General features: G+C 51.8%; 1 protein-coding gene across 2 annotated transcripts in view; it reads left to right on the plus strand.

Moving 5' to 3' along the window:
• The first annotated feature begins 5,395 nt into the window (after positions 1-5,395).
• PRKCB (protein kinase C beta) overlaps positions 5,396-27,596 on the plus strand; it is a 267,227-nt gene continuing 245,026 nt past the window's right edge. The window contains exons 1-2 of one of the 2 annotated variants that reach the window (XM_036460211.2): positions 5,396-5,701; positions 6,564-6,595. In XM_036460211.2, coding sequence (XP_036316104.1) covers positions 5,529-5,701; positions 6,564-6,595 — 205 coding nt within the window. In that variant the 5' untranslated portion in view covers positions 5,396-5,528. The remainder of the gene's footprint in view (positions 5,702-6,563; positions 6,596-27,596) is intronic. The other variant, XM_036460210.2, reaches the window with a different exon arrangement.

Consider the following 27,596-nt stretch of genomic DNA (forward strand, 5'->3'; position numbering starts at 1 on the left):
AATAGATGCTCAGTAAATTCATTGCTGAATGAATAAACAAATGAAAGAGTGAGTGGAGGAATGCAAATTCCATGTAGCCATATCCCTTTTTTCCCCCTAGAGAAGTCGGAATCTGGATATGGAGGTAAAATTGTATTCAATGCAAAAAAAAAAATTATATCTATATATCTATATCTATATCTATATCTATGTCTATGTCTATGTCTATGTCTATGTCTATGTCTATGTCTATCTATCTATCTATCTATCTATCTATCTATCTATCTCACTGGGCTGGCTAAAGAATGTGTTCAAGCATTTCCAGCCCTACAGGGATCTGTGTTCCCTCGTCCTCAGATGGTACAGTCCCTCTAGGAATGGAGTGGTTCATTGGGATCCACCCAGGTTCAGGCCCATGCGGCACTGTTTGTTGTTACAGACCAAAGTCATGCAAGCACTTCATTCAAAAAGCAGGATGTGGGCTGCAAGCTTCCGGCTCAGGGTTCAAAGGAAAGTGACTTCAGCAACAGTGTCTCCTGGGATGTTTCCCCAAACTCCCTGGGAGGGGATGGAGCCTGTTAAAGGACTAATAATAGACAGGCACATCCAGTTTTCCAAACACGTCACCGTAAAAAGTGAAGCTATTTTCCCCTCACTACCTTTGAGTTACGTGGGAAGGGACATTCTCCAATGACAGGCTGTGCCCTCCACATGCCACCTAGTAATGACTCAGCAGCTTCCAGGCAAAATTGTCACCATGGGACCTGAGCTTCCTTAGGCAGAAAGAAGTTCAGTGTCACTGGTTCAGCTTCACCCTGCCTTCTTCCATCATTAGTCACCAGAATGACTTGTAGATGTGCCATCCTACACACCATCAACAACAGCGTGACTTAGAGTGTGCATCTTGATCACTCTGAGCCTCCCTGTCCTTGTCCATAACGAGTTAGAAGACTATGAAGGCTGTTGGGAGGACTCCAAAAGACAGTGCAAGTACCTGGCACCTATCTAGCCCCTGATGTTTATCATTACTAAATACTTCCTGGATATGAGCAAGGGTAAGGGGTACTCTTCTTCAATTTTTCATAGGCCATTTGTTTATACAGTGACTCACTCAGTCAATCAATATATACTGAGCTTTTAGGAGATGTCAGGCACTGAACTTGGTGCTGGGTGACACAATGGTGAGCAGCGCCTACTCTCAGAGCCCTGACCTAGTTCATAATCTCATGTGGTGTTACCTTCCCAGACTGTGGGGCACAGAGGGGATCTTTATTTTAATTAATTAGTTAGTCATTTAGTTAATTAATTTTACTGATTTCAGAGAGAAAGGGAGAGGGAGAGAGAGAGAGAGACAGAAACATCAATGATGAAAGAGAATCATTGATTGGCTGCCTCCTGCATGACCCACACTGGGGATCAAGCCCATAACCCAGCCATGTGCCCCAATCAGGAATCCAACCATGACCTCCTGGTTCATAAGTCAAAGCTTAACCATTGAGCCACAATGGCCAGGCAGTGTGGGATCTTTAGATGCAGTACAGGGACAGGGCACTAAGCACACTGTATCACTCATCTAGACACTTATTATTGTTTTGGTTACCTCCCATCCTCCCATCCAGGAGAGTCCCAGCTGGATGCTGGTGTGTCTTTAACATCCCTTTAACTTTACTTGTCCATCTCCTTTCTCAACAAATAAAAGAAGGCCTATCATTGATAGGCTGCCTCCTGCACACCCCTACTGGGAATTGAGTCCACAACCTGGGCATGTACACTGACCAGGAATCGAACCCTAACCTCCTGGTTCATGGGTTGTTGCTCAACCACTGAGCCACATTGGCTGGGCCTTTCATTATATTTATTCAACATAGTATTGAAAGGTCCTTGCCATAGCAATCAGACAAGAAGAAGAAATAAAAGGCATCTAAAATGGAACAGAAGAAATAAAATAGTCCTTATTTGCAGATGACATGATACTGTATAAACTTAAAGATTTTACAAAAAGCCTAGGAAAACTGATAAATGGATTTAGAAAAGTGGCAGATTACAAAATTAATAGCCAGAAATCAGTTGCATTTTATACACCAATAATGAACTATCAGAACTAGAAGCTAAGAAAACAATCCAATTTACATTTGCCTTAAAAAATACTTAGAGCCCTGTTAGAGTATTGGTCCACACACCAAAAGGTCTTGGGGTCAAGGGCATATACTTGGGTTGCAGGTTTGATCCCCAGCCAGTTAGGGTGTGTGTGGGAGGCAATCAGTTGATATAATATTGATGTGAGAGAGAGACACATTCATATCCCATTCTCTCTCTCTTTCCCACTCTCCCTAAAAATCAATGGGAAAAAATATTCTCAGGTGAGGATTAACAAAAAAATAAAAACAAAAACAATACCTAGGAATAAATTCAACCAAGGATGTAAAAGACCTAACTTGGAAAATTATAAGACACTGAAGAAAGAAACTGAAGAAGGAAACTGAAGAAGATACAAATAAATGGAAACATATACCATGTTCATGGATAGGAAGAATTAACATCATTAAAATATACTAAGTACCCAAAGCAACCAATAGATTCAATGCAATTCCTATTAGGATATCAAAAGTGTATTTCATAGAACTAGAACAAATATTCCAAACACTTACTTGGAACCACAAAGGACTCCAAATAGCCACAGCAATTTTTAGAATCAAGAACAAAGTTGAAGTAATCGCACTACCGGAACTCATACTATACTATAAGGCCATAGTATCCAAACAGCATGATACTGGCATAAAAACATACATATTATAGATCAATGGAACAGAATAGGTGCAGGGGCCTGATGTGGTGAGGGCCAGATATGGCAGGGATCTTCCTTTTCCTCATCCCACACAGAAAGAGAGATGAATGAACCAATTCTAAGTGGAGGCGGCCAGGGATTGAGAAATAATAGAAACGAAGAGAAAAGACACAGAGATAGATTTAAAGCTGGGAGCTGGGTGGGTCACCATCTTGTCTGCTGGAGAGGCAGGAAGATGAGTGACTCCTTCCAACACATTTATTTTATGCCCCCAATACCAGGAAGTAACACCAACTTATTTGCATTCTTAAGTAGGCCTTAGCATGCCTGGATTTACATATCTAGTCCCACCCCTGCCGACTGGATTTACATATCTAGTCCCACCCCTGCCAACACCTGGGCTGATATGAAGGCCAAGCTGACAACATGTCTCCCATCTTGGGGAAACATGTTCCCAAGGCGTGGCTCTGCCTACACCCTGAGTTCAGCTGATAATAATTCAAGAAAATTGCCCATGTGCCTTCTCCGGTGGCCTTCTACAAATAGGGAGCCCAGAAATAAACCCACACTTTATAGTGAATTAATACTTGACAAAGGAGATAAAAACATACAATGAGATAAAAATAGCTTATTCAGTAAATGGTGTTGGGAAAATTGGACAGATACGTGCAAAAGAATGAAACTAGACCATCTTCTTACACCACACAGAAAAATAAACTAAAAATGGATCTAAGATTTAAATGGTAGACTCAAAACCATAAAAATTCTAGAAGAAAGCACAGGCAGTAAAATCTTGGACATTTCTCATGGTAATATTTTTTCCTCCTGAAATATCTCCTTGAGCAAGGCAAACAAACAAAAAAATAAACAAATGGAATTACACCAAACTAAAAAGTCTTTGCACAGCAAAGGAAACCATCAACACAATGAAAGACAACCCTCTAAATGGGAGAACATATTTGCCAATACATAGGGCTTAATATCCAAAATTTATAAGGAACTTATACAACTCAACACAAAAAACCCCCCAAACAATTCAATTAAATACCGGCAGAAGACTGGAATAGATATTTTTCCAAAGAGGGCATATAGATGGTCAATGGACATATGAAAAGATGCTGAATGTCACTGATCATCAGAAAAATGCAAATTAAAACCAAGATGAGATATCACTTGTCAGAATGGCTATCATCAATAAGTGAACAAAAAAATATTGCCCAGGATGTGAGGTAAGGAAACCCTCATGCGCTGCTGGTGGGAATGGAGACTGGTGCAGCCACTGTGGAAAGCAGCATGGAGTTACCTCAAGGAAGTTAAAAATGGAGCCGCTTTATGACCCAGCAATTCCACTTCTGGGAATATATCCAAATAAACCTGAAACACCAATTCAAAAGAATATGCACCCCTGTGTTCATTGCAGTGTTATTACAATAGCCAAGATCTGGAAGCAGCCCAAGTGCCCATCAGCAGATGAGTGGCTAAAAAGCGGCGGTGCATTTACACAATGGAATACAACTTGGCCAGAAAAAAGAAGGAACTCTTACCTTTTGTGACAGTGTGGATGGACTATTATGCTAAGTGAAATAAGCCAGTCAGGGAAAGACAAGTACCATAAGATCTCACTTATATGTGGAATTTAATAAACAAAATAAACTACCAAATAACGTGGACACAGACTCATGGATACAGAGGACAGACTGGCAGCTGTCAGACGGGAGGAGTCTGGGGACTGGGTGAGAAAGCTGAAGAGATTAAGAAAAAAAAAAGACTCATGGACACAGATAACAGTATGGTGATTGACAGGACAGGGAGGGTGGGAAGGATGAGGAAGGTAAAGGGGGGATAAATGGTGATGGAAGGAGACTTGTCTTGGGTTGGTGAGCACACGATACCATATATGAGAATGTGTTGTAGAATTGTACACCTGAAATCTGTATAATTTTATTAATAAATTAATAAAATTTCAATAAAAAAAATCTCCCTCCCCCGTTAGTCCATTTTACAATAGAGGAAGTTGGGTCTCTCTGTGGAGCGGATGGACAGAAGGTAGGAAGTTCTCTTAATTTGCTGGGTAAGTAAAGCCAAGAATTCTCTTTGTGGTGGAGTTAGAAATATATAACCTAACGCTGTCTCCTCCCCTACCTCTGCAGCATGTGTGTCTAAGGGTGTGGAGCCACAGGCCTTCCTGAATGTGGCCGCGGGAACCCATCCCTCCAGGAGACACTTGCAGAATGACCAGCGGGATGGATGGGGGTGGGTGGGTGGGTGAGGACCAGTCTCTGTAGAGGTCTGGGCGGAATCCATGGAGCCCACCCTCCCACCCCCAATGCCAGCCCCCGTTGGCCCTTCCGCTCTCTCTGCTCCCGCGTAGCGCCCTCAGTGACATCTCCTTCACGCCACCCAGGGCCGAGGGCGAGTTCGGGGCGAGGCTGGGTCGCAGTCCCCGCGCTGCAGACTGCGGCTCCTCCAGCTTCCCCGGAGGCCGCCGCCGCGGGTGCGATATGTAAAGCAGCGGGAGGGCGGGGCCTGAGCGCGATGCAAACGAGGGGGCGTGGCGGCCCGGGCCCCGCCCCGCCCCGCCGCCTGCAGCTGGGACCGCGGAGCCGGCGCAGCTGGCCGCGCGCAGCTGGCAGTGACAGCGCACCGAGCGGCCGCCGAGCGCGCAGGAAGCGCCCGGCCCGCACCCGGCCGCCTCCCCGCGCCCGGCCGCAGCCCGCGCCCCGCGCCCCGCGCCCCTCGCGGGCTCCCGCGCCCCGCGCGCAAGATGGCTGACCCTGCTGCGGGGCCGCCGCCGGCCGAGGGCGAGGAGAGCACCGTGCGCTTCGCCCGCAAAGGCGCCCTCCGGCAGAAGAACGTGCACGAGGTGAAGAACCACAAATTCACCGCCCGCTTCTTCAAGCAGCCCACCTTCTGCAGCCACTGCACCGACTTCATCTGGTGAGCGCGGCACCTCCGCCCCAGGGCAGCGGGCTCTCCGTGCCCCGGGGGACCCGCCGCCCGCGGCCCCGCGGCCCGGCGCCCCTCTCCCCCCATCCGGCCCGGACCCCGGCCGGCGTCTGCCGGGCCCCGGGGGCCAGCACCCGGCGCCTCCGGAGCGCCCGGGCCGCGCCGAGCGGGGGTCTGTCCCCCCTGGAGTGCCCTCGCGCCCTGGGCCCCACCTCGTCACCTCCTTCCGGGCTCCGGGGGCCCGCACCCTACCCCTCCTTTCCGGGGGCAGCGCCCTGTGTCCTCTCCTTTCCCTTCGGCTCGGGCATCCTTTCCTCCCGGCGCCTCCGGGGACTGCACCCGGGGCTCTCTCCTCGCGCCTCTCCGAGGGCCTGGGTTCCCCTTTCCACTCCCGCCCTCCCCCCCCACCCCCACCCCTACCGAGCCGCGGCCCCTGATCCCCTGCCCTTCTAGGCCCGAGGAGCCCCTCTCCCTTCCCAGCCCCCGGGGCACCGCTCCCCGGGGCTCTCAGCCTGGTCCCACTGCGTCCTCATCTCTTCTTTCCCCGGGGAACTTGGGCATCTCTGCGGGCACCCCCCCCCCCCCCAGATCCCCCCTCCCGGAAACGCCACCCGGTGGGTGGTCGCAGCAGCCTGTCTTCTGCCTCCTGAGGAGAGGTGGGGACACCTCGGAGCTCCCCGCTCCCCCGCCCTCTCTTCCTCAAAGGCGGAAGACTCTCGGGCACTGGCCTGTGGCTGGGAGTTTGCACCTGGGGTAGGGGCGGGGAGGGGGGGGGGGAAGGGGTGACTGAGGGGAACTAGCTGCCGGTGGCTGGGCCCTCCAGCTGCCTGACTGCCTCCTTCTGCCTTTGCAGGGGCTTCGGGAAGCAAGGATTCCAGTGCCAAGGTAGGCTGTGTGCTCTGGGATGCCTTTTTTTTTTTTTTGGGAGATATGGTGAAAGGACACTCGAGAAGTGACTGAATTAGGCAGAGAGTGGAGGAATCACTGTCTCAGGGCCCTGGCATTCATCACCACGGGGTCCTTTTAAGAGGCGCATGCATATGGGGCGGTGATGCGCCTTCAGGAGGGGGCGCGGAGATGGAGGCCTCACCTGGCCCGGAGTGCACCCCTTTCTCCCTCCCCAGCAGCAGTCCAAATGTCTATTGACTCCCCTGCTGGTCAGCCCCGCTGCTGGAGGACCCTCCCCTCAGCCCTGCCATCCATGCTGCCTCTGCTCCCAGAGTGAGGTTAGGTGATGGTGGCGTGGTCTCCTGGGCCTCGGAAGGAGGTGGTCCCCGGGGGGTGCCTCTTAGATCTTGGTTTCAGTCGCCCCTTCCCTAGGCATTCTGTTGAGATTGGGAGGGCCACGTGCCTGGGTCCTCGCATCTGGTGTGACATCCTTGACTCAAGCCAGGGAGGCCCAGCTCGTCAGGTCTGTTAATCGTGGGCAGGTGGCCTCAGTGGTCGCAGGTCGCAGATTCGCTCCCTGGGCCGCATCACCTACACGTGTCCAGACCTTAGGCTGTCAACCATGCTTTGAATTTGATGCCAGCATTTTAGAGCTGGGCGAGTGCACATACATCTCTGAGTTCCCACCTTCCGGTGTGCGGAGACTTGGCCCCGCCCTCTGGTCAGAACATGCGTTTGGAGGAGAGGGGCTCTCTGCACAGCACCGTTGTCTGCGCCATCCCCTCCTGGCGTGCTTCACCCCTTCCGGCCTCCGCAAGCATTTGCGTGGTACTTCCAGCTTGGCTAGGTTGGCTGAATTTGGTGAGAAGAACGCATTGAGGCGCTCAAGAGCAGGGCATGGACGTGGCCCCGATTGACAGAGTGTCGGATGGCCTCCACCTCCCGGGAGCAGGAAGTGGCCCCTGTGAGTGCTGGTGGCATTGTCAGCTGCACAGAATGCTGGCAGCACGGCACTGCTGTCCTCTGTTCCCCTGTGATCCGGGCAGGGCTGGCTCAGCCCTTGACCCTTATAGACCCCCCACCCCGCCCCGCCCCGCCCCCGCCAGGCTCTCTTACAAGACCGTGACCCCCCTGGAGGGCCTCACAAGGCCCAACAACAGGCACTGCTGCCAACAGCGGGGCTGTGTTCTAGAACTTTGGCCCCTCAAGCAAAACACCTACGGCGGTGCCGGAACCATAGATCTTCACTCCCACGAGTCAGCCTCTGTCTTTGTCTCCTGCGGAGGGCCCGCGAGAGTGGAGCGTTCGCCGCTGCGATCCTGCCCCGCCTGCCCTGCGTCACTGGTGGCTGCGAAGGGCGGGATGTGCAGGTGATGACACACCTGCCGCCGGAGAGGATGGCAGGAACCTTCTCGTGTGGCGAGAGTGGAGCGGGATTAAAGGTTCTAATGAAAGAGGGCTGCTTCCCAGCAGGAGTGCCTTCTGTTCCGTGGCCTTCCGTTTTCTCTTCTCCTTGAGAGGCTTTGCAGGGTAGTGGGCATATGCACCGTGTATCAGGCAGGTCGCTGTGAGCTTGAATCCCTGCCACGTTATGTAGCTTCTCTGGACCTCCAGTTCTTCATCTAAAAATGGGTCCAATAACAGGATTGACCCCAAAATGTTCCCGAGTGGCTCAAAGCGGCTGCGGGCAGCTCCTGAAACAGATGCTCGGTCCGGGGACCTCCGTAAGGGTGGAAGCCCTCCTCCACTCTGCTGCGTTACCGGGACTAATTTGGGCACCATAGAGCAGTTCCCTATGTGGGTAGTTTTGGTGCCACCTATTTCCTCTTAAAGTGAATCGAATCTATAGAAAGTAACGTGACCACTCTCACCTTGAAGTCAGGCGTCCAGAGCCCAGGGCCCGATGTTCCTTTCAGTTTCCGCTCCACCGTCCCAGGAGCGACAGAGAGCTCGTGGTCCAAGAAGGATGCTAGACTGTGCAGTCAGCTCGTCCTTTCTTATCCGCAGGAAGGAAAGGGTAAAGAACGGCGCTGTTACTGTGGAAGTTGCCACAGATACTTCTGCCTCTGCTTTTAGTTAGATCTTAGTGGCACACCCGCGCCGCGCTGCGAAGGAGGTGTGTTACTTCCAAGGACAGTGTTCCCTGCCACAAGTAAAGGTGTGTGCCTGAGCGAGGCGTTCCATTTCACAGCAGAAGGGAGAGAGGACACAGCTCTACCATTCTTGCCTAGGAGGTTTGGAGGTGATCACACGGCTAGGAAGCCACTGAGCCTCCGTGGCCCGCTGTGCCGAGATGGAAACGGGATGCTGGGATGGTGTGAGGAGCGTCAGATGAGGTTCTCTTGTTTTGTGCTGCCGGGGGACAGAACTCTAGACTGGCTGCCTCCTAACCTCTCCCTTTGTGTCCCCTCTCTGTTTCCAGTTGAAGAGGTAGGGTTAGGATGTCTCTGGTGGCAGAGGACTGGGGCTCAGAATCCTTATTATGAAACTGCTTCCTTTCTGGCTTAGCAGCGGGACCCCTCAGGCAAGCAGCACAGAGCTCTCTGTGGCTTCTTTAGGGGCCCCTGGAAGCTGCCTCTGCTTTAATGGTAATGAAGACGAGCCTTTGGGTGGAATTAGGCTCTTCCCCCAAGAAGGTTTTGCACTTTAGTGGAGAGTTTATTTTTTTAAGGAAGTCACTTCAGTAGGAATAGGAAGGCAGTAAAATGCAGAGATTCAGAATTTGTAGCATGGGGTTGGAGTGAGACAGCTGGGCTGGCGCTCTGCTGTGCCACCACCTCGCTGGGTGACCCTGGGGAAGCCATCCACGTGTAGGGCCTCCCTTCTCACGGGTGACAGGAGGCCAGGGATGCCCACCTACCGGTGCTGGTGAGGAGTGCTGAGGGGTGCGAGAGCCATGTTCACACGGAGGCCTGGGACTGAGTGAGATGCTCATTATTACTCCCTTAGCTGCGAAAACCGAGGGACACGGTTATCCTGGAACTCGCCAGATGACTATGCCTCCTCCGTGTATGTAGAGGGGCTTTCTTCTCTGTCTGTGTCTCCACAGGCTCTCCACAGGGTGACACAGGGAGTGCACAGCTCAGGCCCACACAGCCAGGCTTGTAAAGAGCATCTTTTCTCACCCCTGCCCTTGTGAGAAAGATCTAAACTTGCCGTGGACTCCATAGAAAAACCCCGTGCACTAATTTTATGACTGTGAAGACTCTGGTGATTATAATGAGTAAGCCAGTTCTTCCCTTTCCTGTGTGGACAAGAAAACATGTTTTTAAGCATTCTAGTGGAAATTATTCTTCAAAAACCCCAATGTATTGCACGAACCCAACCATTGCTATTTCATCAGCAGCTCTATAGAACACAAGTTCATTTTTGTCTGTAGTTAACACATACCGATTAGAGTGTGCATTTTTAGAAAAACACCCATCAAAGATGAATCAAAAGATTCATTTTTACTTTTGGCATCATTTTTTCCCTACGGACTTGTAATATGATATTCTGCATGTCAGGTTGAATTTTCTCAGCACAGTCATAAAGAGAGTGTGGTGGGGTGTGTGCATGTGTGCGCACGCGTGCGTGTGCGTGTGTGCAACCACCGCATCGGGTTTCAAGCGGCTGGAGCTTGCTTCAGTCATGCCACCTCTCCCTCCCGGGGCAGAGCCCAGGCTTGCGTGTGGCGCTCTGCTCACCTCTGGGCTCACTCCCCGGGTCCTGGGGGATCTGTGTGGGTGAAAGACTGTCTGATGGTTTGACTTTCTGATTTTTCCCACCTGGAGTGGGATTTCAGGCCCAAAGCCTGAAGTGAAATAAAAATCTGTGGTTGGTTGCTGTTGGGGCTTACAAAGGCGGCCGGCTTGTGAGAAGGCAGCAGTTAATTCATTCTGAGCTGAGAGCACGCAGGGAAGCCTGCAGCTTTGTCACTGGGCAACAGCTGTCCTTCCTCAGTAAATATGGAAAATATGACCTTTGAAAATCTAGTTGCTGTAACATGTTTCTTCGAAAGTTAATTAAAAAACATGTTTCTGAGGACAGATGATACTCTAGGTGCTGCCCAGAGCCATCTACAGCGTTGATGATGTATATGGGTCAACAGAGGTAAAGATACAGAGAAGGTAGCTGGCCAAAAGACAAACTGGAGGCTTGAAAATAACTTTGTATTGCACATTCTTGCTGTTGGGGTCTCTTTCTCTCCTTTGTGCCTGTCCTGTATCCATCTCTGTCACTCCCCCATTCCTGCCACATGTGCGCACGTGCTGGGCACACACATAAATAGATCAATGGTGTCACAGTTTTGACAATATTCACCTTCTTTGGATGCTTTTTAGTTACAGGTTGTTAAATTGCTAAATATAATTTAAGATCCATTCTCTGTGTTTTTTTTCCTGCAGTCCAGTGAATTTTGGGGTCAGTAGGAAGATCAGCTGAAAAGCTCATCATGGCTGGCTGATGCATTCTAAAGCTTTGTCCCTTACCATTTTGCCATTTGATGGCAAAATATCATGGATTATTTGACTTCACTCATCCAATCTATCCACTGAGATTGTGTGATATTCCATAGACTGTAAATTTCAGTGTTTACATATGGCATTCAGAGGTGTGATGGCTACTTGAAAATCTGATGGAAATTTATATATTTACCACATGTAGCTATTTTTTCCTCCCTCCCTCCCTCCTTCCCTTCCCCAAAGCATTCATTCATTAGGTTCTATGTGTCAAGTACTATTTTAATGGTGGCAATACAATGGTGAGTGAGGTCCTTATTGCCATGGAGCTCACAGTGTATTGGGGAGATAAGATCCTGCACTGATACCCATTTCCCATTTGTTAAGGACTCTGAAAGACATGTACTGGACACTATGGGGTGCCAGCCTCTGTAATGGTTGGGGTGGAGTCAGGGAGTTCTTTGGTCTGAGAATTAAAAACAAAACCACACCTCCCGGTCTCTGAGGTGTCTGGACCAAGGCTGAGCTGTGAAGGAGCCAGAGCTGAAGGGCCCCTATCTGGGTAAAATATGCAGGAGGACTTATTGCCGACCATCTGCAGGAAGGCCCCACTCTGTGTGTCCTGGCTGCAAGTAAGGTGAGTGTTTAGGATAGGGGTGTCGAACTGAATCAGAGAAGGGGCCAAAATCTAAAATCCAGCCTAAATCACGGGCCAATGGTTTACTGAACAGTCATAAACTGTCATTGTGATGGAAACGCAGCGGAGTGCAGTGATGACAGCGCGGTGCGGGCCACATTGCAAGGCCTGGCGGGACGGATTTGGCCCGCGGGCCTTGTGTTTGACACATGTGGTTTAGGAGAATCACGTTGTACTTTAAGATGCCGCTCTCCACTTGGCAGACAGAAGTTCATCTTTCAGTTCACGAGCTGACTTCTTTGTTTGAAATTGCATTTGAGGTGGTCGTTCTAAAGCAGAAAACTCAGACCATTTCAGAGGTGGAAGGGAAAGGCTGAGCTAACAGAGTGAAGGAAAGGAGGCAGAGTAGAGCCTTTCAGCGAAAGGGCACAGGATTGCGTGCACGGCCTCCCCACTTCCCGGGTCCACGTCTGAGATTCTACAACTTCCCTTCCTTTTGCTTAGGCAGGATTTTCCCTCACTTGCAGGACAATTTTAAGAGTTTTATAATATGCTTTGTCCACTCTTTCTGTCCGTCTGATTTCATCCAGGAGAAAGTCTCCGTATGGTGCTAAGATGCCTTTAGCATTGAACACACACGGGAACTTAGTAAATGTGTTTTACTTTTTATTAGAAAGGGACTACCGCGGATTATTAGAACATAAATATATTAATTTCTACCTGTAAGCTCTCCACACCCTCTTTTACCTACTGTTGAGCCTGGTTCCCTTCAACTTCTGGGCTTGATTTTGTCCTGGCCATTCCTCCCGGGGCCAGGGAAGGAGAGCTGTCTCCTGGGGGCGTTTGGGGCGGGGAGGGAGCTCAGTGTGCAGAGCCTGAGACAGCAGCTGTTGGCTCCGCAGGGCCTGCGAAGGCGGCGGCTTCTACTCAGGGTGTCAGTCTTTTCCGTTGTTACTGTTGCTGCTGTTGGTACATTTCAGTTGTCCTTTGTCCTGTTGGTCCGCCCGTGCCCCCAGGATGTCTCCCTTTCCCTCCGCCCACAAGCAGAAGGCCATCCTAGTGAGAGAAGGGGACCTCAGACCCAGACTGGGAGTCCCCTTCTGGTCCCCTCCTGCTGAGTCTTGGTATTTGCAAAGAAGATGGAAATGAACTCAGCTCAACAGGAACCATGTTCTTGGGCGGGAATCTAGACTCGCCCTTCTCTCGCCTCGCCGCTGCCAGTGAGCAGGCTGTGGGCTGCCAGAGGGGCACTGTAAATCGGGCCTGAGTGTGCAGGCTCAGAAGTCACACTTGACATCCAGACCTGGCTCTGTCTTTTCATGACTCCATGACCTTGGGCTGGTGAAACACAACCCTACGTTTATCCACCCCTCCTTACCTCCACCCACTCACCCACCAATCCATTCATCTATCCCTCCACTTATCCATCCCTCCAGCTGTCTATCCGTCCATCATCTTTCTATCCGCCATCCATCCATTTATTCATTTCCCTATCCATGTAGCCATCTGTCCATCTCTTTGTTCATTCGGCAAATATTTATTGAGTGCCTGCAAGAAATAAACGCTGGAACTAGAGCCACGAGCAAGACAGTCCCTGCTTTCATGGAATTTACACTTCAGTGGAAGGAGAACAGCAATGAATTAATAACAGGAAAAATACATGGTATAATGTCAGGCTGCAACATGGGCTTTGAAGAGAATATAACATTGTCTTTAACCTTGAAGATCTTGATGGTCTTTTGAGGCGAGACCAGCGCTGGGCCGATTAGTCTGCTACATAAATGAAAAGCGCTGCCCTGAGGGTGTAAACACCCTCTGGCTGATATCCTCTCTCCGGGGAGGGGTGGAGAAGATTCCCGAGGAGATGACATTTGGGAACAATCTCACAGAAGGAGTAGGAGTTCCCAGATTGACAGGAGGTGGGGGCTGGGAGGGCGTTTCAGGCAGGCGGAGCACAGCCGGTGGAGGAGCGGGTGGAGGAGTGAGCAGTGCACCGGCAGGGCACAGGAAGGAGGATGTGTGAGGGAGGAGCTGGTGGGAGACGGACGTCACAGCGGAGGGTTTGGACTGGGAAGGGCAGAGCAGTGACTAGGAAGTGGCAGTTGTCATTGCTTTGAAGTGGGAGGTGTGGGGGTGAATGAAATGACCAGATGTTTGAAAGAGAAGAGAATGAGATGCATTCTAAAACACTAACTTTTTTGTCAATAACAGTGACTCAGATTCTGAAATCCCGAGCCTGTGGTTTGGAGGGCAGGGGCGGGGGGAGACACAAACGGCCGTTTAGAGGCAGTGGAAGCTGCCAGAGAATCTGGGGACGCTTGCTGCTTTCGCACCCCGAAGAGATGTTTGGATTTTCCTGTTCCTGGTTCTATTTTGGGAGGTGGTTGCGGGTTATTTTTATGGTTCTGACTGGGGATGCTCTCTGCACTGCAGATGCGAGGGCCACAGACGTGGCTGTGCCTCTGAGAGGGCCCTCCCGCCTCCGCCCGTCTCCCCTGCTGCTCGGGTCTAGCACACGGTTCTGAGCCCGTGCTCCGCCGGTGAAGGCTCTTGCTTTGGGGACAGAAAGGCATCAGTGAACATGTTGGCTTTTTGTTATGGGACCTTGAGCATGCTCCCGAAGCCTCTGAGCATCTGTGTCTGCAGAGGCAAAGGCAGCAGGGAAACAGCTGGTTCCGGGCACAGGTGGGGCTGCCCTGGATAAGCAGCAGCCATGTCCATTGCTCCCAGCGCTGGGCACGTCTGTCCTCGCGGAGTTCACAGGCTTGTTGGGGAGGCAAGAGGAGGGTCCTGAATGCCAGAATGAAGGAGCTCGTGGCCGGGCCGGTCAGAGGCTGGGCGCCCGGGGCTGAGAGAGCGGTGCCTGGTTGGCTGGGGAGGGGTCGAGGGGGCTGATGAGGGTGGGGGTAGGGCGGGGGCCGAGGGGGCCGAGGGGGCTGACGGGGCCCTGGCTCTTTCCAGGCCACCATTTCCTGGCTCTCAGCGCTTTGGTTTGTGGGAACATCCCGGAGCAGAGTGGAGTCTTTGGCCACCTACGGCCTCATTTTGAAGACGTTGATGGTATTTCATCTTTTAAATTTACATTTTTGAATTCTTCACTCTTTGGTGGAATGCTTGCGGGCTCCTTTGGGTTGGAGATGGAGGTGTGAAGGCGGGTGAAGGTGGAGGTGGAGGGGAGGGTGAGGCCGCACGGCTGTGTCCGTCTTGTGATGGGGGCTAGCCCTCTTTGGAAGGCCCTCTCTCTCCCTGGCGGCGGCCGTTCTTTACAGCGGAGGCAGTGCTGCGGCTGGGAGTTCTGATGGTTCCCTGGAGAGTGTGTGTGTGTGAATTGTATGATTGACAGTATTGATCATTCTACCTGGGCCAGAGTGCGCTTGGAGAAGCCAGTTTAGCCCATGGGGTGGAGAGGGACGCTTCTATTTCAGGTAGATGACAGGTGGCCGGCTTTCTGATCTGCCCAAGATCAAGTCCGGAGTCCTGAGCGTGGTTACAAGTGTTTGCCTACCTGGGTCCTGATGTGCATCCCTTCGCCACCTTCCACTCACTTTTCATCCTCTGTCCGAAGACCAATGTGTCTTCCTCAACCAGGCTCACTCCTGCCCCCCACCGGGCCTCTGCACATGCTCTGTCCTCAGCGTGAATGGCTCGTCCCTCTTGCACCCCCTCCCCCCTCTCCTGCTTACCCTTCAGAACTTAGCTCAGATGTCACTTCTTCAAACCAGGTTCCTCTGGTACAGTCCCATAACCCCTTGTTGTTTCACATTTCCTAATTGCATCTTTATTTGAGAGTTTAGTATCTTGTCTTCTCTACCAAAGTGTAAGTTTCAAGAGAATAAGGACATCTCTCTACTGGGTAATTTCCCGTTTTTTCCCAGAGTGTGGGTCCCTGTTCGTCCATGGTGCGTGCTTGTTCATACTGTACATGCATGGACGCAGAGGGAGACGTGGCTCAGCAGAGGGGTCGTTTGATTTGGGTTTTGGTGCTAGATCGCTCTATCTGTGGCTTTATAGAGAGTGCATCACTTCCTAGTTTACAACTCTGGTCCTTTCTGTTTGCGTTGGAAATGGATGCCCCGTGAGAGCCCGGGGCAAGTGGTGTTCAGCAGGTGTGAGCACTGCGGCCTTAACTTCGGAGGGACCCAGCGGCCCCTTTCTCTGTGGAGGTAAAGGATTTCCCCATCGAGGCCCCTGCCTTCGGCTCATGGGCCTGGAGGCCGGAGTGGGAAGGATTTTCTTTAACCCCTTGAACTGCCACTGGCAGGGGAGCAGCAGGTGGATGGGGATGCTCTGCAGCAGGGAGAGTGAGCAGGTGCAGCTACACCCGGAGAGGGCTCCCCAAACTCGGCCCGAGCTGACACGCCAGACAGACCCCATCCCGCCCGACTCCATGGCCACTGCGCGGAGAGCAGCCTGAATCCCGGATTTCCAGCCAGTCAGAGTGCTCCCTGCGGAGGGCGCCCTTCCTGAGCGCCCTTCCTGAGGCAGGGCCGCCGGTCACTTCTCTCCTGGGCTCCTGTGTCCTCATGTGTCCTCTCTCCGAAGAAGAATCGCGGGGGTTGTGCTTTTGGATGTTTGACTGGACACCGAACAAACCAGTCACCTATTATTGCATAACACACCACCTCCACCCTTAGTGCTTAAAATAGCCCATTTCATTTAGCCCCAGTGTTTGTGGCTCAGTATCTGGGTTGGCTCAGCGGGTGGTCCTTGTGGCCTAGGCAGGCTGTCTGCAGCCTCCCGGCGGGGATGCCCGGGGCGGCCGGGCCCTGCTCCGGGTGCTGCCATGCGAGCCACCACCCAGGGCTGCCCAGTGCCACCCACCACACTCTGGGTGGGAGCACCTCACAGGCCTCCCCGGAAGTCAGGAGGAAACAGGAGGCGCCCACTCCTCCTCTGGGAGGGAGAAGCTGAGGGATGCTTGGGGCACATTTGGGAACTTACCAGGCCCATTTCAGTGAGGCCTCCTGGCTGCTCAGCTCTCTGAGCATGCTCAGTGGAGTGTGTAGCTGCTGACCGGCACCTGAATCCAGGCAGGTCCCAGGTCAGCACTCAGCCTTAGTCCTAATAACAGGACCTGCCTTACAGGGAAGTGGCAGACCTGGAGATGGTGTATAAGGGCACAGCGTGAGGCTTAGTGCACACGAAACACTCCCACCACTGCTCCTGTGCTCCCACCAGCTCCCACCACTGCCCGTGCTCCCACAACTGCCCCTGTGCTCCCACTAGCTCCCATTGCTACCCGTGCTCCCACCACTCCCTGTACTCCCACCACTGCCCCCGACACTCCCACCACTGCCTTTGTGCTTCCACCACTGCCCCTGTGCTCCCACCACTGCTCCTGTGCTCCCACCAGCTCCCACCACTGCCCCTGTGCTCCCACCACTGCCCATGCTCCCACAACTGCCCCCGTGCTCCCACCACTGCCCCTGTGCTCCCACCACTGCCCGTGCTCCCACAACTGCCCCCGTGCTCCCACCAGCTCCCACGACTCCCTGTGCTCCCACAACTGCCCCTGTGCTCCCACCACTGCCTCCGTGCTCCCACCACTGTCCCTGTGCTCCCACCACTGCCCCCAACACTCCCACCACTGCCCCCGACACTCCCACCACTGCCCCTGTGCTCCCACCACTGCCCTTGGTGCTCCCATCACTGCCCCTGTGCTCCCACCACTGCCCCTGTGCTCCCATCTCTGCCCCTGTGCTCCCACCACTGCCCCCAACACTCCCACCACTGCCCCTGTGCTCCCACCACTGCCCTTGGTGCTCCCACTCCCACCACTGTTCCTTCCTCCCCCCAAGGACGTGCCTGCAACCAAGGCATGTGCTCCCAACCGGAATCGAACCCAAACCCGTCGGGACCCTTCAGTCCATAGGCTGACGCTCTATCCACGGAGCCAAACCGGTCTCAGTGGGAAACGAATTTTTAAGACGGAATTGTTTGCTTTGGTGGACTGACCTGTCACCCGGTGAAGTGCCGAGTGCTGTGTGGAGTGCCAGCAGAGAGCTGTCCCTCCTGCAGAGAAGGAGCTGGCCATCCAGGAGACAATGCGGGTTGAGAGCAGAATCAGCACAGAGGGCGGGAGGGGCGCTGTTCCGGGCTGTACAGAGAGCGCCCTGAGGGAGCTTGCTGCCTCTGCCCCCTTTACCCTCCCCCATTGTAACAGCCGGCCTCATTGCACTTCCCGTTCAGCATTCTCTGACTTGGGGCCAAGGGCCCCTGTGGGGGCAGGGCCCTTCAGATGGGACAAAAAGTCATGTTCAAGGAAAAAAAGAAGTTGGGGCCAGAACTAGCCCTGCTTCAGTGTATGAGTCCCTGGGAGGATCTGCTGTCTGGGGACGCAGGCCAGGGGATTTTCCACTGCTTGGACACCTTCTCAGAAGGCTCTTAAATGCTGACTCCACTGAGTCCTTACCATCTGCCTGGCACCCTCCTCAGTGCTTACACACAGCACTCAGTCCCCACCGCCCTGGGAGCTTGCTGCACTGTTACCCCAGTTCATGCCGGGAACGCGAGGCACCAGACGGAAGACAGTTTTCTGAAGTCCCTGGAGTGAGGATCAAGCACAGCCCCGAGTGCAGGATTGCAGAAAGGCACGCAGCCTTCGGAAGGGACGATGCTGGCGGTGGTGACGATAGAATCGTGACCACGATGACAGAGGCTGCTGATATTTGGGGGTTTGCAGTAAGCTGGGCATTTTACAGAGTTCATCCCTCCGGATCTTCACCCCCCACTAAGATCTTCTGTTACTTTTATTCCCATCATCCAAAGGGAAACGGGCTTCATGAGGATGCAGCGCAGGTGCTGCAGGCTCAGGCACGGCAGAGGCTGTGTGGAATCCAGGTCCGTCTGGTCTGATTCTGCAGGGCTTGGTGGGAGGGCAGGGCAGCAGCCAGGCAGGGACGACGGGAGAGCATGCTGACCACGGCAGAGGGAGAGGCTGGCACAATCTGGCCGCCTGTGGAAATTCCCTAACAGGAGAAAATATTTCCATTAATATTTATTTCTTCCCAGTGAGGGCATGTGCACTCTGTGCATTTTTATCCATAACCCTCCATAAAGAGTTCAGAAAGTGACTCTGGTCTCATGTCTTTCAATGGCCATGTGACCGCAGTCAGCTGACTTCGCTGTGTCTGAGCTGCTGGGTGGGAAGAACGTCCTTGCAACGTTGGGAGGGAGGGGTCCGGTGGCAGACACGCCCGTGCCAAGTGGTACTGCCCTGAGAGAGGCTCTGGTTTATCGGGGCCTCGGACGGAGCGCTTCACACACGGTCTTATTTACAGCGTGCAGCATCCCGAGAGGAAATCTCATCTCACTCCCGAAGGAACCAAGGCTCAGGGATGTTAGATAACCGCCCAGAGTCCTGAAGCTAAGGAGTACTGGAAGAGGGAGACAGGCCATCTGGTTGGAAGCTTGTGGTTCAGCAAGAGCTGCGCGGCCTTGCCCAGGGCACAGAAGGTGGTGGCACACCAGGGTGTATGGCCACATCCTATGTATCTTTCCGAAAATCCACTCCGAGGAGAATAACATAAAAGACGTCACAGCGCAGTGTGTGGCCGTCCCCTCACGTGCAGGGGCAGTGTTGGGGAGTAAGGCCTGTTTCTGAGCCCCAGCAGCTCAGTCTCGGAGGGAAGACTCACAGTGAGGCATTTCTGACAGCGTGCCATTGTGCCATTGTGCGGTGGTGAGGGGGAGGTGAGGGCGCTGGAGCAGCTCGCCTCCCGGCTCCTGGGGAGGCTGCACAGGAGCCCGGGTTCTAAGCTGAGTTTTGAGGAAGCAGAAGCAGTGACAGCTAAGGAACAGTGTCAGCGAGGTGGGAGGAGCAAGAGAGAGAAAGGATGCCTTTGGAGGAAGTAGTTGAAGAGAAAGGTTAAGCTTGGAGGGAGCGGGCAAAGAGAAGGCAGGGAACTTGGACAGCAGGAGAGAAATACCTCCAGGATCTCAAGGTGTGAGGTCAGCAGCCTTAAGTGCTGACAAAAGGGCAGTCAAGCAAGGCAAGGACGACGTCTTCAGGGAGGTTGAAGCCGGGTGGAAAGGACCAGAAGGAAAAACGGGTGGGAAATACCGTAAGCTCAGAGGGCAGTTGAGGGATTTTTGCCTGATGATCTGTGTGTGCTCTGGGCGGCGGTAAAGGGAGAAATTACCATGTTTCCCCGAAAATAAGACATCCTCTGAAAATAAGACCTAGTGCATGGAAAGATAAGACATTCCCTGAAAATAAGACCTAGCGCAACGTTGGGAGAAAAAATTAATATAAGACACTGTCTTATTTTCAGGGAAATGGGGTAGACAGATCTGGCTTCAGATCCACAGGCCCCGTCGAACTTCTCCTTGTCTTCCTACCTTTAAAAAGAAGTAAACGGTGAGGGTAGTGCGGCCCTCAGCTGTGAGGATGGTGTTTGTGTGGGGCCTCGCAGCATGCTGCCTGCAGTGGGACAGAAAGCAGTAGCAGGAACTTTGCTGGCTGCTTGTTGGGGTACCTTCGAGAATGAGGGTGCCATAGGAGCAGAGGAAATTCTAGCAGAGGAGAGAGCGTGGGGGTGAAATAGTGAATTCTGCATTAGTTGTGTGGAGTTTGGGATGCCTGTGGTTTATCCAGGTGTAGGTGTTCAAAAGGCAATTGAGAATAATGAGAAGTCGGAGATGGAGGTAAAGATTTGGGCGTTACTAATACAAGGCTGTATTTTTCAAAATCCCTACAGTGTATTACTGGTGGTACGCGAAGGTTTTAATTGTAAATGGCATTAAACAGCACGGGATTACACAGTTTCATTTTTCTTTAGTTCTCTTATAATTCCTCTGGTTGTTAAGGAGAATGTCTCAGTGCCATTCTATTATGTGTTAAACATCTTTCTAAAACATGCTAATCTCCCTTTTAAATGAAAAGAATGAAGGAACCTTAGGCTGTGTGGCTGCTTGAATGTAATCATCTAAATTCTCATTGTGTTTTTGTGCCTGTCTTCTCTGTAGAGCCAATGTCACCATCTTTCCAGCTCCGGAGTTGTTTCCAATAGGATGCTGTGGTTGTTAATAGCAGAACAGCTCAGCCAGCGGTGGGCCAGCTGTGTGGCGGAAGGTGGCACAGGCCTTCTGGGGTCTGGGGACCGAGGGTGCACTATGCCTGTGGGTTCTTGGCATCCCGCAGAACGAATTCAGACGGGAGCCAGTGAGCAGTGAGACAAGAGTGGCTACTCCACGGACAGCAGGCCTTCCAAGCGGGATTTACCTTTTTTATTGAGGCTCATTTAACAGAGGAATATGGGACTTACGGGGGAGGAATATTCAGGATTTTTCTGGGAAAGCGATGGAGACTTCTCAGAAGAGCCCTGATTTTGTGACTTTATATGGGCTTTTTTTTTTAATCGAGGCAGTGTGGGGTGTGTTGTTTGGTATGCTAAGGTAGGACTGTAATGAGGCTAGAGGTTATCCAAGGTGAAATGAGCTGCCATGTTGGATGGAGCTGGTCTGCCAGTTCTAAGCCATAAATCCACTGGGGTTGGTTTTACTCTCTCCATGATAATCCCCGTAGCCCTAGCTGCTCACCGCTGTTTAGCCGCACACCGATTCGTTCTCTGCCTTCGCCACAGGGCCGGGTCTCCCCTGGGCCCCAGGAAGGCTGCGGTAAGCTCAGAGAGGAACACCCTCACAGGGCAGCAGGGACACAGGACAAAGTATTTGTCTTCAGGCACTTCATGCCATACCTTGGAGCCGTGGCAGCTGTCTGTGGACCATGAAGTGCCAGGCGCCTTGCTGTGGTGGCAGGTGGGAGACGGAGAGGGGCCGTGTCCTCAGGATGTCCTTGAGCGCTGAATGGCTGGCCTCGATCGGGCTCTTTCTCTGGGAACCGTGTTTTGTTCGGAAATACGTTCTCTTAGTCCTTAAACCATTTGGAGATGGGGTTCCTGTTGTGCAGCTGAATACATTGCGCCTCATACAATTTCCGATTATTGCTCCGACCTGGTAGGAACGGTTCCTCCTCCTTTTCCTTGGTTGATTAGAATTTCTGTTAGGACTGGGTCATATTTTCCTGGTTTTCCTTTCACGTGTCGAGGTCTGCTGTGTGCTGGGAGAATGTTGATGTTGTTGTCTTAGGAAGCTGTTGGCCTGGTTGGATGGTAAACTGTCCCTTGGGCATCAGCTCAGATGTCAATTCTGGTGATTTTATCTTCGAACCTTCTTTGAGGCTGCCTCACGCATGCCCGGTTCAAGAGGCAGCCGGACCCTTGGATGGAGTTTGTACAGGGATCGGGGCCCCTCCTCTCTCGGGCTGCTCTGTTCTAGCAGCTGGGGCCCACCTGACGCCCGTCTCCTGCTCTGCGGGCAGAGACTGAGGCTTTGTGCTGGAGTTTGACTCCTGCGGGGTGCTGGCTGCAGCCTGCCGTCCGAGGCACCGCTGACAAACGGCCGTTCTCCTCTTTCCCGCTCAGCCTCGCCCTCCAGAACCTGACTTCTTCTGTTTCGTTGCCGGTGCTTTTAGGTCAAACAAAAAAGAATGAGAAACATTTTTGTCCAGAGTTTTACTTGTTGTCTGCGGTAAGGTTGGCGTTTGCATGACGTACCGGAACAAACATCTTTCCTCCTCATGTGCTCCCGTATGGAAGGCTGTGCCCAGAGAAGCCAAGCCACTTCCTCAGCATCACAGCTCACCGCGTGCAGAGCCGGCCGCTCTCAGGCTGCTGCACCCGGCCTTCAGCACCCTCAGGGCGCTGGCTGTGGCTTTGTGCCTCCGTCACCTGCCAGCTTGGGCTCAGTTTCATCTTGGCATGGCAGTGCCTGCCCGAGAGTGGGGCTGCAGCAGCCACAGAGCTGGGCGGGCAGGTCCTGGCAGCCTTGGTGCCTTTCGGTCCTTTCCAGCCTGGATCCCTGGGCTGGCTCCCTGAGAGGCTGACAGCAGTAGGCGATGGTCCAGGCAGAGTTTAGGACAGAGAGTGTCAGCACCAATGAGGTGCCTGATGAGTATGTGTTTGCCAGTCATTTTACCAGAGTAAGTCAGTAGTAAGTTGTGGTTTAAAGAGAGGAAGTTCAGAGTTCAGTACGTTTTTTCCCTCTCTGTTTTAAAAAATAAAAGCGGAAGTGACTGTTCTTATTTTTGTACCAGTCTTGTCACTAATGGACATGGAGTAAAATCTTAGTGAAGCTAAGGGTCAGACTTTAGAAGTTTGTCATAAGGGTCTCTTTTTCTCCTTCGTAGGGCCATTGCCATGAAGCATCTTAACTTTCAAACCAGCACAGAGCCGCAGAGAAGAATCCTTACAAACTCTTATGGCTGTGCCCTTTGCGTCAGGAGCGGGAGAGGTCCCTCCCAAACAGAGTCGTTGCCAGTCCTACTTCCTAACCCCGTCTCTGCTCAGTGACCTGTCTTACCACAGGCACGATGTTTTAAGCGTCTTGCTGAAGTTCTGGAAGAATCCTCACCTTCAAGGCTGAAAATACTCATTGAGCACCTGCTATATATGTGAGCTACGGGGACACAGCAGTGAGCAGACAGGGGAATTCCTGGCTTCGCTGGAGGCGGGGAGAATGCCCTCCTACCCTTCTGGAGTTCTCATGGGAGGGAAGGGGGACATAAAACTGACACAGGACCAGACTAGCAGAAGAGCCGCCAACTTAATACGTGTGCGAGGAGATCATAAATGACACTCAGAGAAATGATGAACCAGCTAGCTGTTTAGACTTTTTAGACAGAGAATCAATACTTTTGTGAAGAATTGACAGGACAAATACACTTAGGTTTGGGTGCTCACTTAGTGTGGGATCTGCAGACAGCTTGGGCCTGGGCAGTACATGAGTAAGAAGTAACATGGCTTCTTCACCAGGCTTTTGGACACTGGATTCCTTACTTGAGCGATCAGGGCATCTCTCTCAGCCTCCCTGAAGTGAGGAGAGATTTATTTCCTGCATTCAAGGAGCCATTGTTAGGGTCCTCCTCTCCACCTGTTGCTCAAATGATATCTCGAGAAAAGGAATTCTCTGAGAGTTGCATGGGAGCCAGAGGCATTATAAAAGCTTTATTCCCTGGAATTACATCCCAGAGTTTCCTAGGTCCCATTTCCCTCCTCCCCCAAAGAGGAAGTGTGGTGCTAGCTTCAGTGGGGCTAGGATGAAAGCCAGTGTCCACGCTGAAGCTCAGGCCAGCCCAGCACCAGGCTCGCTGCAGTCCATTCGCCCATTGCCTGTGGGGTCCGATGCAAGGGAGCCAAGAAGCACAGGAGAGAGAATTCCTTTGTCTAGGGCATTTCCCAAACTTTTGACATATGTGTACCCCTTCTATAATTTTCGTAACGCTGAGTACCCCTCGTACTCATGAGAACGCAGAATTAGGCGCAGCTAAGCACGGTGCAGTGCATATCCCCACCAAACTCCGGTGCAACACATACCCCCACCAAACTCTTCCCGTATCCCTGGGGGTATGCGTATCACACTTTGGGAAACACTGGTAGGCGATGGAGTATTCCCAAATGTTCAGGGGCGTGCAGTGGCCACACCCATTCTGGCCAATGATCTCTGTTCCCAAGTATGACTGACAGACAAGTACCTTCCTGATATCACCCCCACTTCACTGCGAATGCACCAGTCTCCACTTGGTTGGACCCCTTTCCCCAGTGCTCTGCAGGGACCGGGCTGGGGCTCCTGGGGAGTGAAATTGCAGCTTCCTCTTGAAGTTACCCAAGTGACTAATGCCTGGCCTTCCCTTTGCTCGGCTTCTGTTATCAGTAACTAGCTAACTACAATGATATCATTGTGATAACACAGAAAACATAAGGCATTGCCTTCTCCATTCCCCCACCCTTAGTGGAGATAGAATATTTCTTGGTGTGTTTTAAAAATTTATTTATTTATTTATGAGAGAGAGAAAGAGAGAGAGAGAGAGAGAGAGAGAGAGAGAGAGAGAGAGAGAGAGAGAGAGAGAGAGAGAGAGAGGGAGAAGAGGAGTTAGAGTTGTTGTTCCACTTATGTATTTGTTCATTGGTTGATTCTTGCATGTGCCCTGACTGGGGATTGAATGCACAGCCTTGACGTAGCAGGACAATGCTCACCAGCTGAGCTGGCCAGCTGAGAGAGAGGACATTTCTTATGATCAGGGCCTCTGAGGCCTCTTAATGGAAGAGACAGCGGATGGATCAGCTGGGCTCTTCTGGGCTGGTCACTGTGTTTCACTTGGTGAGTTCCTCCCCTCCATTGTCATCGGTCTTTCCTGGATACTTGGCACAGACTCTGCCCTCCTGACTAGATGGAGCTGTGAAGTTTCTGGGAGGTAGACTTATGCCAGATTATGAAGACTCTGGATGCTGTGCTGAAGAATCTCCTTTTTTAAAAGACTTCACATTCACTCTCTACCCAATTCATTCTGAGGCTGGAACCCTACCTGACCACATTGCACTCAGGTTCTGTGGATCCTGTTGAATTCAACCCCTTGCTCTTCTTCCACCCCTAAAGCATTTCCCTTCTTTTCACACAGAAGTGTAAGCCCATAAGTACATCAGTTGCCAACTTGATTGATTGTAAAGTGTCAGCATTAAAAATACTAATTATTGCCTCTGGGTAGGGAGTGAGCCTGTAGGTCTTAGGCTGTTAGAGTCGCAAAAAAGCCAGGTGTGCTGTGGCTTCCTGTTTCTCAGTGAAGAGCAAGCTTCAGGGAAGACAGAAGTCTCAGTCACGTGGTAATAATTATGACCATGTTTCCCCCACAAGCATATCTTTGTTGCTTCTGGAGTTGTCGAGCTTTTATTTTCCACCGTGGATGATGCGCTGAGCGTGACCCATAGTGCAAAAAATAATTAAGTTCATAGGACATGCTTAAGGACAGTCTCATCAAAATAAGCAGTCATGGATATAGTGAAAGGCCTGGTGGCTCTTTGACATCCTAATCAAGGCCCCTCTCCCTCCCCCAGAGGTCACCATCAGAACTGTCTCCTTTTAGAACTTTTCTTGTGTAGGTTATAGTAGAGTTTGTGTTTGTATGTGATTTACTAAATGGTGTCATCCTGCAACTTGCTTTTTCACTGACAGTCTTGAAGAACAATCTCTTCTGTTTTCAGCTGCTCTGTAGTAATCCATGAGAACGCACTTTCTCCATGAAAGACGAGACAGAGGCCAAAAGCCAGGACCCAGGCTTTCTTAGAGGAGAAGACCCTGCGGGGCTGCCTCCCAGAGGAAGAGAGCCTGGTGCAGGGGTGGAGGCACCTTTTGAGGGGAGGAAAGGGAAGGGATGGGGCTTAGGGCACTCTGCAGGCATTGATTGGTGGCTTCATGTAAAGCACATGACTAGGGACCTAGGGACTTAGGAATCGGGGGCTTAGGGTATTTGGCAGGTGCTGATTGGTGGTTCAGTGTTCAGGAATGTCCAGGCCACAGATGTAGTTTATGTCATTCTCCGTCCATCAGCTGGGGGAAGGGAGGGTCTATCACTCCATATTGTGGTGTCAGGGGGCAAAAATGTCCCTCTGCCCTTCTATCTTTTTCTGCTGGTCTGATAATCAAATTAACATAAGTCATTCATTGGGAAAAAAGTGAATTTCTTACATAGGGGGCTTAAGAATATGGGACTCACAGGCAGCCAGGCAATTGGGGCTTAGATGCCATTCTGTAGTAAGGAGAAGAGGCAGGAGCCTGGGACTTCCCAGTCTGGGAAGGCAATTCCCATGGAGATGGAAAAGCAAATGTTTGCTGAGCCCTCAGAGACAATGGGATGCAGGAGGACTTTGGTCTGCAAACCCTGCCTGGGTCCTGTCCCCACACCCAGCCCATACTCTGTGGAGGTCGCTGGCAGGACCCTGTGTGAATGCTGTAGGCGGTTAAAGGAGTGTGAAAGCTCTTCCCCAGCCTTTTGGGCTTCATTGTCTTCAGCTCAAAATGATCCACATTTCAGGGAGGCATATTCCAGGCACCCATTCTGCACCTGTCCAGCGGCCATTCCCCTGTTGAGGAACATTTAGATTCCAGTTTTTCAGGGGTGGTACGTCGGTACGCATCCTGCACATGTCTCACATATGCAGACATCTCTCTAGTTTCTGAGAAGTGGAATGGCGGGCCATGGGGTGTACATGAGTCACACTGTGAGATGCTGCCCAGTTGCCCGGAGTGGCCGGGCGGTGTGCATTCTCACTGGAACTGTGCCTTTCCTTTCACTGCTTTCTCCCCAAGTCATGATATCGTCAAGCTTTTCCCCCCTCCTAATTCGATGGGAGAAAAATGACATTTAATTTTAGTAGGCATTTAATTTTCTTGATTACTAGTGAGGTTGAGCATCTTTTAACATATTTATTGGATGGTTGTATTTTATCTTCTCTGAATCTGCCCCCACTCCCCCTTTTTGACATTTTGTTGTTTTTTTACTTAAGACTGCTGGACACCAGTCCTTCGCAAGTGATTTGTGCTTGTGTTGGTTCTGGTCTATTTTGATCACGTCCTGAGTCCTGCGTCACCATGTCTGGAATGATACACTCCTTCAGACCTAACAGAGCATTTCAAAGCAATCCATTATTTCCTCTTTAAAGACGAGAAAACAGAGGCTCCGAGAGACTGAGCGATTAGCTCAGGGTCACAAGTTGTTCCGTCTTGGGTAAACTTTGAAAGCTTGATCAGACTTAGAAGTAGACAAACGGTGTGAGTCACAGGGAGGTTATTATCTGTAACCTTTCACTCTTACCCAGACACTTCCATTTGGTGTCTCTCTCTCTCTTGAGAGAAGTTTGTTTAATTATTCATGTTTTCCGAGTAATTGGTGACATGTCCTCCGGCTAGGAGATGGAATAAGCTTTGTTGCTAAAAACATCCACCAGCATAAAACGGGCTCCAGCTCCAAAGATAGTAAATGGAGATCCTTTCCTTGGCTTGGGTGGGGGGGCGGGGGGGAAAATGGGAGGGGGGGGGATCCAGGGGTGGGAGGGGCTGCTTGCTAGGGTCCCTTGAACTGACAGCAGCC

Source organism: Pipistrellus kuhlii, unplaced genomic scaffold (genome assembly GCF_014108245.1).
Source record: "Pipistrellus kuhlii isolate mPipKuh1 unplaced genomic scaffold, mPipKuh1.p scaffold_m20_p_31, whole genome shotgun sequence".
NCBI classification, from domain to species: domain Eukaryota; kingdom Metazoa; phylum Chordata; class Mammalia; order Chiroptera; family Vespertilionidae; genus Pipistrellus; species Pipistrellus kuhlii.